This window comes from Electrona antarctica (genome assembly GCF_951216825.1).
Source record: "Electrona antarctica genome assembly, chromosome: 10".
Taxonomy (NCBI): Eukaryota; Metazoa; Chordata; class Actinopteri; order Myctophiformes; family Myctophidae; genus Electrona; species Electrona antarctica.
In genome coordinates, this window is record NC_136791.1 from 53039345 (window position 1) to 53051844 (window position 12500).

At 45.1% G+C, this 12500-nt stretch overlaps 1 protein-coding gene across 2 annotated transcripts in view; it reads right to left on the minus strand.

Annotated features, from left to right (window-relative positions):
* LOC306931363 (zinc finger matrin-type protein 4) overlaps positions 1-12500 on the minus strand; it is a 124483-nt gene that overhangs the window by 43079 nt on the left and 68904 nt on the right. For both annotated transcript variants that reach the window (XM_079512731.1, XM_079512730.1), the window contains exon 4: positions 10010-10187. In XM_079512731.1, coding sequence (XP_079368857.1) covers positions 10010-10187 — 178 coding nt within the window. The remainder of the gene's footprint in view (positions 1-10009; positions 10188-12500) is intronic.

The following is a 12500-nucleotide window of genomic DNA, read 5'->3' on the forward strand; positions in this document are numbered from 1 at the left end:
TAGCGTCTATGGAGTGACGTCACGCTATCACCACTAACCCCGAAAGGGGGCGTATTTAGGGGGGCGGGGAAATTCTGTGAGATAGGCTTATTGGGAGCGGGTCATTGTTGAGGAATTGACCCTGCCACGGTGGCAGAGGGGTCTAATCACCTTGAAGGGGGTTCTTTCTCAATGATGACAGGCTCCCCATTGATTATCCTGCTCATTATTTCACGGCTAGTTACAGTTTTTCCACGATTGTTAACACACATTTTTCAAAACTGCACACACAAAACTGAAAACATCACACACAAAATGCTAAACCCTGACTCTCCTTTTCCATGATGACTCTTTGCCATCCAATCTCTTAACTGTTCCCAAAATGGAACTCGTGTTTTCATTTGGTACGCACAGCCATATTTACAAATGACACACACATACCATTCATTGAGGACACACAACTAAGCATTGGCTACACAATACCAAGCATTCACAAAACACAATCATATAGAAATGGAACACACATGAATGACAATGACTCTGGAGACTGAGCCATTTCTCCTTTTGTAAAATGACTCCGTGTAGGCCTACTTTTTCATAGTCAAACATAAAACAGCACACAAATATGCAGCTGAATAGCTGAATATTTATTTTTTATTTTATTTTTTTACTATAAACCAGCCTGCTCAAAGCCGGCTCTGTGGGGTTCCGTTCATATACCTTATACCCCCAAGCTGAAAATAACTCCTCAATAGGATTCAGGAAAGGAGAATAAGGTGGAAGGAATAGAACAGAAAAATGTTCTAATGATGCCAGCAACTGTGTAGTGGCTGAGATTGGGTTGGACCCTCTGGCTCATGGTCAAACCATGATTGAGCACATGGTCAACAACAGTTGCCCGAATCTCATTAGATATGACCGTTCTCCTTCTTCTTTCTCCTCTTCCTCTCCCTCCTCCTCCTCCTTGTCCTCCTCTCCCTCCTCCTCCTTCTCTCTGTCCACCTACTCCTCTACCTCGTCCTCCTCTCACTCTTACCCCTCTCCTTCTCTGGTTGTCGATCTCTTCAAGGTTCTCCATTGTTCAACCAACAAAACAGAGGCTCTCAAGTCCCTTTTATGCTGCAGTCCTGATTGCAAATTGCTCACGTTCGTTCATTCTCATTGATCTGAATGAAAGAGATTTGACTATTTGTGTGTTGTAGGTTGATGCTTTGAGATTTTATGTGAGAAGTGTGTGCAACAACTGAACATTGTGTGTAGTGTTTGGACAACAAGGTAATGTTTAATTGACATCAGAGTGTAAAGAAGGAAAGTCAGTGTCTAATGCAGATAAGGGAGAGTGATGTAGTGCAAATTGTGTCGAGCGATTAGGTACATGAAGTGAATAATAAGTATTCCATTCATTTATAACGGGTGCATCCAGAGTGCAGCAATAGACACACGTACGTATATTCGGTTACCGAATATATATCGGTTATGTCTCGCTTCCAAAAACATTCTTGTAGCCAATGTTTAGCTGTAATAAATGGCATTGTGTGTTTGTTTACATACTGTAGCTGCCATGTTGCACACGGCACAAAATTAAGCGACGCAGGTTGAGATGAGCAGGTGCTCTGAGCCTTTAGTTTGATTAGACAACTGTCTGTTATTGAGTTCAGCTGTCATTATGCAAAAATAAGAGACCGCTGAATTCAGTGATTGACCAATCAGTATCAAGCATTCACCAGTGTAAATTCTTCAGCATATTTTGATTTAGTCTTAGTCTCAGTCGACTATAGGCTACATATCAAACTATTTTAGTCTAGTCTTAGTCTTTTAGTCTTAGTTGTTTAGTCTTAGTCTTTAGGTCTTTTAGTCTTAGTCAAATACATTTTAGGTTTGAATATGCAACACAGATTTATATCTTTAATATGAAACATGTCGCGTTTTATTTGTAGTCTCTTTAGTCTTAGGCGACAAAATTAACACTGTAGGACACATGATCCTCAACTGTATATACCCAAATATGTGCGTGCGTGCGTGCGTGCGTGCGTGCGTGCGTGCGTGCGTGCGTGCGTGCGTGCGTGTTTTGTGATATCCCAATCAGGCCCAGATCATTATTATTAGTTTGTACCTCAATGCTAAAAGTCTTTCAGCAATATCATCTTCCATGTTGAACATGACACATGACACGTCAATTCGGATGGATTTTGATTGGCCAGCAGTTATCTCCACTACAGTATATACTGTAGGCCTGTATCTTCATTTGAATATTGTGTCGGGTGGAAACCTTATATGTTAAACCGTACCTTTTTATAATTATTTAAAGAGACACGTGTGAGCTTGTAGATGTGCTATTTTCACTACTTTTATGCAACACTCTTGTGTCTTGCATATTGTGTATGACGGGCGTCAATGTACAAAAAGAAAAACATAAAAAGTTACAATATGCGTTCTTTAAATACCAGGGGAATACTGCACATCAACTGTATCATGACTTTAGACAAGGCTGGTGCAATCAGCTATATCTTATGCCCTATAAGATATAGCAATGGGCCAACAATTTGGCCTCCCCACACCTTATTTTAAGACCAACACACGCACGGGCGCAACAGATGAGCGAAAGCACATTTGGTGCTTTCACAACGTGCACGCTGGCCATGAAAATGACAACTGTGTCGGTTGTAAACTAGTGTAAGAACACACGCTGCCCTGAAGGTATGGAGCCCCCAAATAGGGTCCCTGGGGAGTTAAACACGCATCGTCTCTGTCGGGTGGAAACCACATAATCCTATTAATAATTTAGCGGACTGTCTGTCAGTCAGTCAGTCAGAGTACTTCCTTAGCATAGAGCAAGACAGCTGCTCGCTTTCTCCGCCACGAAATACATGTCTAGGAGTTAAACACTAGTGGCTTTTATCGTGTAGCTCTAGTCTAGGCTGTACAGTGTAAACTAGTGCAGTGTTTCTGTGCATTGTGTTCAGCATGCGGCCACCCAAGGTCACCCTAAAGAAAATCTCTGCCTTGCATCTGAATGTGTGTGTGCATGAAGTCCGTGCACATGCATGAGTGAGGAGTGGAAGGTCTCGTGCTCACACACACACACACACACACACACACACACACACACACACACACACACACACACACACACACAACAGAGCAGGAGATTTTGCTGTTGTGTTTGTCTCTGTTTGTACCTTGTTTCACCACGTCCTTTTATCCTGACTGTGATCTGTGCACAGTGGAGCAGAAGTAAGTTGTTTTTCACCGAGCGGGGCTGAGAGTGTGTGTGTGTGTGTGTGTGTGTGTGTGTGTGCGTGTGTGCGTGTGTGTGTGCGTGTGTGCGTGCGAGCGTGCGTGCGTGCGTGTATAGGCCGGGGACTGGGGGGGCTTTGCGCTGAGTAAAAAGGCCAAGCGCAGCAGGTACTCTCCACTGTTTACCCTCTCATGGGCGTCATCACACAGCCCTGGCTTTTCACTCGTGTGCGTGCGTGAATGTGTGTGCATGTGTGCCTGCATGCGTGTGTTTACGCGTGTGCTTGGGTTCGTTTGCATAACTTGTATATATAACTCGTCTGTGTATAGCGTGAGTGTGCGTGCAACTGTCACCCTGTGACGTGTGTGTCTGTGCATGTGTGTGTGAATGTATGAGTGTTTGTGTGCGTGCGTGTGCTCCAGTCAGTCAGTCTGCATGCATGCATGGTGTCCTCATCTCGGAGCCATCATAAAGGCTACTTTTGACTGTAATCTCTCCTGAAAACTCCTTCCTCTCAGCCCAGGTCACTCCCGCTCTCTCTTTTTCCTCCAGGTCCCTCTGTCACAAAACTAGGCAAACTGCACGGAAGAGCTGCATGTACGGAAGTGACAATTCCTCCCCAAGTGGGCCAAAGTCTGACTAACAGTCACCGCAGTATACTTAGAGTGCATGTTTCACAGTTTTTATTCTGTATGCCAGTGCTTCTCAAACACTGAGTCGGGACCCATTTGTGGGTCCTTTTTTATGATGTGTTGCTTTAACCCATTCAGGCCTGACGTCGAAATAAAAAAAACGTTCGCTCTGAAAGAATATATATTCAAAGATTTGTGCCACATTTTTACGATTTTTCAAAAATAGCAGACCTACAAGTTCATAGCGCGCCACTCGGTGGCGCGCTATGAGCTTGTAGATCTGCTATTTTTCAATAGCTAAAGTATAACATAATGCTTAGTTAAAACACCAAAAGGGGTTCCCGCCCAAAATGGGTTAAAAGCTATAATATGACACAGATGCGTCCTCAGGTCTAAATGGGTTAATGATGTTTATAAATGGAAACAAAAATGTAAATTGTTCAGAAAAACATTTTTCAAAAGAAAAATCCAGTACATTCCATAAATAAATAATAATCTTTTTTTTAGTAGTAGAAGTAGTAGCCTCGGAAACCCAGACGTTTTTATTTCCAGGGAGAAAGTCTGGGTCCGAGTCCACTTCAAATTGGCATAGAGTAGCGCAAACGTCGATCACTCTCTGCTGATTTCTGATCGTCTGCACCTTTGTTAAATTGACGCACACCCGTACACACACTCCTCTCTCTCTCTGTCGCTCTAAGTAATTAGTCTCATGTCCAGCAGCTGCACACAGTTTCTGCCGGCGGATCCTGCCGGGAGCTGCCTATGCCATAGAAAGCATATGGTGAGTTCCAGGCTATAGAAGTAGTGACAATAGCAGATCTAGATGAGCTATTTGCCACTGTAGTTTGGGTCCCGGGGAGGGACCCTCTTTTGGATCTTGAGCCAAAACGTTTGGGAACCAATGCTGTATACCAAATCAAATCACACGGCACGTACAGCAGAAAGCTTGCCAGCATGGACACTTAACGAACAACAGTCTATTGGATTAAATAAAATGTTGAGGGTTGGCTGCAGTAAATCTGTCTGTCAAGGTGCGTCCATAGTTTCAGAGCTTTTCAGGTCAACTAGAAATAATAGTATACTTGATTGATGCATTGTAGCTGTGTGCATAACTGTATTTATGTACTTTCACACCTTGTGTGTGTGAAAGACGGCATTCCGTCTGTATTTGGCAACGGCAACATTGCTGCTCAATAGGATTATTCAACAGTGGAGGTCAAGGGGCTTGTTTCCAGAACAGAAGTATTGTCACTGTTTAATTATTGCACATTGAGCTCGTTGACGCCATCAAGAGTGTGTCGGACAAACGACTACGGAACTAGCGGAGAGAATGTTTTCCAGCATTAGAAGCAGGAACCTATCAACAGGAACCTTGTTGATAGTGTCACAAGCTCATTTCAAATGACACTTGACTCTGTCGCTCCCCTGAAAAGGAAAGTAATAAAGCAACAAAGGCTAGCCCCATGGTACAACTCGGAAACTAGAAATCTCAAGCGAACGTCTCGCAAACTTGAAAAAATATGACGCTCAACCAAACGGAAAGAATCGTGTATAGTCTGGCAGAATAGCCTCAAAATATACAAAAAGGCCCTCGACAATGCCAGAGCCACCTATTATTCATCCCTAATAGAGGAAAACAAAAGTAACCCCAAGTTCCTTTTTGACACTCTGGCAAAACTGACAAAAAGTAATGATTCCACTGATCCACGTATCCCTACAACTCTCAATAGTAACGATTTCATGAGTTTCTTCAATGGCAAAATAGGAACTATCAGAGATCAAATTGATCTACAACTACTCTCGGCCCCCACTGGACTGCCCCCAAATATGGTGGTCCCAGAGATGGCCGCACACCCAAATATATATATGGACAGGTTCTCCCCAATCGAGCTCTCTGATTTCACTTCAATGATAACTTCCTCAAAATCAACGACATGTCCCCTGGATCCAGTTCCAACTAGATTACTCAAAGAGGTCCTGCCCCCGGTTGGTACATCCCTGCTCAATATGATCAATATGTCCCTGGTGACAGGCTACGTGCCACAATCCTTTAAAGTACCTGTAATCAAACCTCTTCTCAAAAAGCCTACTCTTGACTCAGGCATTTTAGCTAACTATAGACCCATATCAAACCTTCCATTTCTCTCCAAAATCCTCGAGAAACCAGTCACCAAACAGTTATGTGACTTTCTACATAACAACAATATATTCGAAGGCTTTCAGTCAGGCTTCAGAGCTAACCATAGCACTGAGACGGCATTGCTGAGAGTTTCAAATGACCTCCTGACTGCAGCAGATAATAACCTCCTCTCTGTACTGGTATTGCTGGACCTTAGTGCTGCATTCGACACTATTGACCACCACATCCTGCTACAGAGACTGGAGCACCTGGTTGGCATCAAGGATGTCGCACTGAAATGGTTCGAGTCCTATCTGTCTGACCGATTTCAGTTTGTTAATGTCAATGATGGATCCTCAACACGTGAAAAGGTCAAATACGGAGTTCCACAAGGCTCTGTGCTTGGACCAATACTTTTCTCTTTATATATGCTCCCTCTGGGTAACATCATCAGGGAACACTCTATAGATTTCCACTGTTACGCGGACGACACTCAACTATATCTATCAATGAAACCGAACGAAACGGACCAACTAGTCAAACTTCAAGCATGTCTTAAAGACATAAAGAGTTGGATGACCCGTAATTACCTACTCCTCAACAAAACGGAAGTTATCATTATTGGCCCTAAGCCCCTAAGAGACAAACTAGCCGACGAGAACTTTTCCCTAGATGGCATTACCTTGGCCTCCAAGGCCACTGTAAAGAATCTGGGAGTTATCTTTGATCAAGATATGTCCTTCAAATCTCACATCAAACAAATCTCAAAGACTGCCTTTTTTCACCTGCGTAATATTGCAAAGGTTAGGCACATCCTGTCCAAAAATGACGCAGAAAAACTTGTCCACGCATTTGTTACCTCAAGGCTGGACTACTGCAACTCGCTATTGTCAGGCTGCCCAAGTAAGTCTCTGAAAAGCCTACAGCTAGTTCAAAATGCTGCGGCGCGTGTGCTGACAGGTACCAGAAGAAGAGACCATATCACTCCTTCACTGGCCTCTCTACACTGGCTCCCGGTTAAATACAGAATAGAGTTCAAAATTCTTCTCCTCACCTACAAAGCTCTCAATGGTCAGGCACCACAATATCTCAAAGAACTCATCGATCCCTACAAACCAAATAGAACACCAATGCGTTTACAGTATGCAAAAATGCTTACTGTCCCAAAAATATCAAAAGTTACAATAGGAGGCAGGGCGTTTAGGTCCCAGGCACCTCAGCTGTGGAACCTTCTCCCGGCTTCGGTCCGTGGGGCTGACACGCTCTGCCCATTCAAGACTAGGTTGAAAACCTTTCTCTACGACAAAGCCTATAGCTAGACCTGTCTCCAGTACTCGCTCACCCGATAAAGTCATAAGGGTGAGAACTGAGTAAGGGGAACCTCCCACCAAACCCCGCACCTGTGTTGTGTGTCTGCTAAATACCATAATTGTACATTGTTTGTGTGGGTTTGTCTCCCAGCAGTGCTTGTAATATACACTGTATAGGCTCCAGTAAGGCCTGCCACTAACCCAACATCCGGGGAATCCTTCCCCGGAGTCTCTTTTTGTCCTCCACTTCGCAGTTCCGTGGACCTCTAATATTAACCCCCAACTGACTGCCGAGTGTGACCGTGGACCAGGCCACTTCATGGAGCCCAGCAGTCTCCCAGCAGTGCTTGTAATATACACTGTATAGGCTCCAGTAAGGCCTGCCACTAACCCAACATCCGGGGAATCCTTCCCCGGAGTCTCTTTTTGTCCTCCACTTCGCAGTTCCGTGGACCTCTAATATTAACCCCCAACTGACTGCCGAGTGTGACCGTGGACCAGGCCACTTCATGGAGCCCACCAGAAGTGTGACCGTGGACCCGGCCTCACAGTGCACGACCTGAACCAGATGTGGACCAGGCCCCTCCATGGAGCCCACCCTGTCTATCTCTCTTCTATTCTTTCTTCCTATTCCCCTCTACCCTCCCCCCCTCTCCCCCGACACGGTCGAGGCAGATGGCCGCCCACCCTAGAGTCGGGTTCTGCCTGACGTTTCTTCCTAAAGGGGAGTTTTTCGTTACCATTGTCGCAATATTGCTTGCTCTGGGTGGATCTTTGTTGGTTGTAAAGTGTCTTGAGACAACTTGTTGTGATTTGACACTTTAATAAAATTGAATTGAATTGAATTGAATTGAATTGAATTGAATTGAATTGAATTGAATTGAATTGAATTGAATTGAATTGAATTGAATTGAATTGAATTGAATTGTGTGGAGATAAGAGCGAAGTTGAGTGGAAATGCACTTTTGTAAGTTTTGGTCGTTTTGTAGCTTTGTGTCTGGAGTTGAAGTCAGCTCAACTTTGTATTGTAGCTTTGCAGATTTTCTAGCAGCTACAAAAGTCAATTGACGCTTTGTGTCTTCATGTCCCTGGCTTCCATTGAAAATGAATGGCAGCCTGTAGCTATGTGTCTTCATGGCTTCCATTGAAAATGAATGGCAGCCTGTAGCTATGTGTCTTCATGGCTTCCATTGAAAATGAATGGCAGCCTGTAGCTATGTGTCTTCATGGCTTCCATTGAAAATTAATGGCAGCCTGTAGCTATGTGTCTTCATGGCTTCCATTGAAAATTAATGGCGGCCTGTAGCGTTGTGTCTTCATGGCTTCCATTGAAAATGAATGGCAGCCTGTAGCTATGTGTCTTCATGGCTTCCATTGAAAATGAATGGCAGCCTGTAGCGTTGTATCTTCCAGTGTGACTGTGTGTGAACACAGCAAAAGGTCAAAAAAGAAGAACGACAACCACAATAGAACAGAAGCTGTCCATTTTTCCTCCAGTCTGCACGACCGACAGACAGACAGACAGACAGACAGACAGACAGACAGACAGACAGACAGACAGACAGACAGACAGACAGACAGACAGACAGACAGACAGGATACAATCCAACATCACCACCAGTGCCAGGATGAACACTGTGCTATTCTCTTTATCTCCTCCTGCCCAGAAGTGAATTGGCACAGGGGTCACTATAGCCTCATTCCCACAGCTTTGTGTGTGTGTGTGTGTGTGTGCGTGTGCGTGTGCGTGTGCGTGTGCGTGCGTGCGTGCGTGCGTGCGTGCGTGCGTGCGTGCGTGCGTGCGTGCGTGCGTGCGTGAGTGAAAACGTGCCCATCTCTGATGGATTAATTACAGACTCCAGCGTGGTAGTGAAATTTCCCATCAAAGCTTGACTGCAAGTATGACCTACCAAGTACAATCTGTCAGTCTGGTACCCACACTCTCATCATGATTCTGAACAACACCTAGAATCCATCGCACACATACATGGATGTAGTGAATACAAACATTTGTATATAATTGCTGGCCACGACCGTATTGTTGACCTAGTGCAGGCGTGGGCAACTTTGACGATGGAGAGGGCCACTATATTTCCACACTCACTCCCTAGGGCCATATATTACTGTCGTAGCAAAAATAGCCGATCTACAAGCTCAAAACGCGTCGCGCTGCGACGCGTTTTGAGCTTGTAGATCGGCTATTTTTGCTATATTCGAAATAAAATCTTACGTTTTTGCTATTTTTGAATTGGAATCCTGAAAATGAACATTTTTATGTAATTTCAAATGCCTTTAATTATACTTGTGTTGAGCATTGAGCTACTAATTTAGACTGAAGTAATTAAAGCGGGTCATGTTTGCATGTTGTGGAGTTGTAACAGCTGAAACCAATATTATATCAGTATTCTGATATTAACCTGAGGGCCACATTAAGTGAAGGTGGGGGCCGCATGTGGCCCCCGGGCCGCCAGTTGCCCACCCCTGACCTAGTGTCTGAATATATGCCAACCCGTGCAGCAATGTATAAACATTCAAGCGTGTTACCGGATTGGATTAGTTGTGCATACGATACACAAGCACGAGCTTGTATATTGACTATTTTCAAACTGACGTTATATAAACGCTCTTTGGCCCAAATCAGAAAGGACAAGACAGAAGAAACGCATGAAAAAACAGCGATGGAGAGTAGGAGACGGAACGAGGAGGGGAGTAGTGCGTAGTGCGTGCGTACCTGTGGTCGTCGGGCTTGGCGTGGCTGCGGGTAAACTGGGGGGCTCGCCCAGCACCAGGCGGACTCTCTTGGCGTGGGTTTTGCCCTGGTAGTGGGACTGCGCCACTATGGCCGAGGTGAAGAACATGTTGCACAGCGTGCAGCATTTGTTCCGGTCCACCTCTGTCTCCGCACTGTCCTACAGAAGCAGACGGAGAGGTGGAGAGGGCGGTGGTATGGAGGGGAGGAGCAGAGGGACAGAGAGAATAGGAGAACAAAGGAGCGAAGGGATGAGAGGAGATGGGGGATGAAGGGGAGAAGGGAGAGGGCAAGAGTGGAAGTAAGAGAATAGGACATTCTGCGCTGACCTCGCTTGGCTTTGGCACACGCACACGCACACGCACACGCACGCACGCACGCACGCACGCACGCACACCGACAGCACTGCCTGAATGACACACGACTACAAGGCCGATCAAGTATTCATCTCTCCAGCGAGCCGACGGGGACTCAGACTGTTGCTCAGCCCTTCAACCATCGCTGCTTCATCACTACTGAGGACGACGAGTGGAGAGATCCTACCCCCCCCCCCCCCCCCCCCCACCCCGGAGGGGGAGAGAGAGAGATGAGTGGAGAGATCTCCCCCTCCCTCCCCCCCCTCTCCCGAGAGAGAGAGAGAGAGAGAGAGAGAGAGGCAAACCAAGCTGAAATACCTCATGCATGCACACTCGCGCGCACACACACACACACACGCACACACACACACACGCACATACACCCTCGCTCGGAGCATCTCTGTACTACAGCAATAGAAGAGCAGTCCGTGAGAATACTGCATACTTGTTCGGAAGTCTGGGAAGTTATCAGCCTCCTATTTTTGTTCATAAAGGCATTATTTCACGATGACGCCTGCATACATACAGAACGTATTCTATAGATTCAACTGTATTTAGGTGTTTTTGTAAGTGCTTGCAAAATAAAGTTGTCTGTGTTGTCTGCTTGCAGTTTTGAAAAGAGATTTTTTCCAAATTTTGTCAACATCACAATCTTACACTGACAAATAACTGAATTGTCAAGAAGCAAGTCATTGCAATTTTGTGTCCTTAAAACGCTGTTTCGATGAAAATGCAATGACAACAACAACAACGGGAATGACCCTGTTCCATCTTTTCATATGAAAGCTGTAGTGAAAGCCTGTTTTTATTTTGGGGGGATTCAATATACTTCATTGTCCCCTTGGCCCTCTGCATTTGACCCGTCCTAAGGAGCAGTGAGTGAGCGGGCACAGTGCAGCGCTTGGGGACCAAGCCCAGCGCCTTGGTCAAGGGCGCTGTCAGGAGCGTGCATGTCTTCTGTTGTGGGAGGGAATCCCATAGCAAACATTGGGGGACAGAGAGCATGCTAAAAAAAGGTTCTCAACCTTTTCGGTCGGATGGATCGTGGGTCGACAGGTGGTCCGTGTGCATTTTCAGAGCATTTATTTGAATGTGTTCAATGAAACTAACTTGGTATGCAAGTTTCTACTCTCACAAAGAAAACTTGTTTTATTTGAGGTTTACATTTTTTTTATGTTATTTTAAGTTATGTTATTTGGGGGCCCACTTTCTGTATCCTCACAGCCCACCACCAGTGAGCCCCATGCAGGCCCTCAGGTTGAGAACCAGTTCTCTGTACAGAAAGGACCCCACGCCACCCTGGGCAAGACCTACGCTGAAAAGACTATCAGCGGAAGCAGTGGTGGGCCGTCAGGGCCAGCAAGGCCTTCTCTGCTGGCCCACTTGCCTGATGCCACTTGCCTGATGCAGAAATTTATATTTTATAATAAGTTTTTCTTTTTAACAAATATTATATCTATAATATTATATATAATATTATATTTATTTCGCTGCCACTGCACTGTTTTTCACTCAGACAGGCTGGATGCTCTGCTTCCATTCTGTGCAGGTACAACAGCCCTTGGGTTTTTTTTAACCAATGAGATTATTTCCTTGTGTTGTCTCAGGGTAAAATTCTCTACCAGGAGGCCTGCAGAAACTCCAGTGAATCCCCTTGCTGTTGAAATGAATGGGATCAATATAGAGATTGACAGGTTCCTTAGCCAATCAGATTTCGAGTTTGCCCTGCTGGGCGTTTTCTTTCATGTACCAGCGCCAGCTAGCTGGCCTTTGGTGACGTTAACGTCTTGCTTGGATCCCATCATTGGGGTCAAATGAGAAAAGAGAACTGGGTGTTTCAAACTTTCTGCGCGAGTTCCCATTTGTGGGTTGATTGAGGAGCTAAATAGATTTAACTCACAAACAAACGCGGAAAACGGCTGAAGGAGGAGAAGAAACAGATTTAGTGGTGGATTTACAGTCAAAGCATTTTTCGAGAAGGAAGGACTTCAAGAAAAGCTTGCAGGGTAGACCATTGGTATGATGCAGGCAGCCATGGTAAGGATCTTTATATAATATTTATATACATGCGATCGCGATGCGATGCAGCTTATTGATTGATCGTTTTATAGGCTATG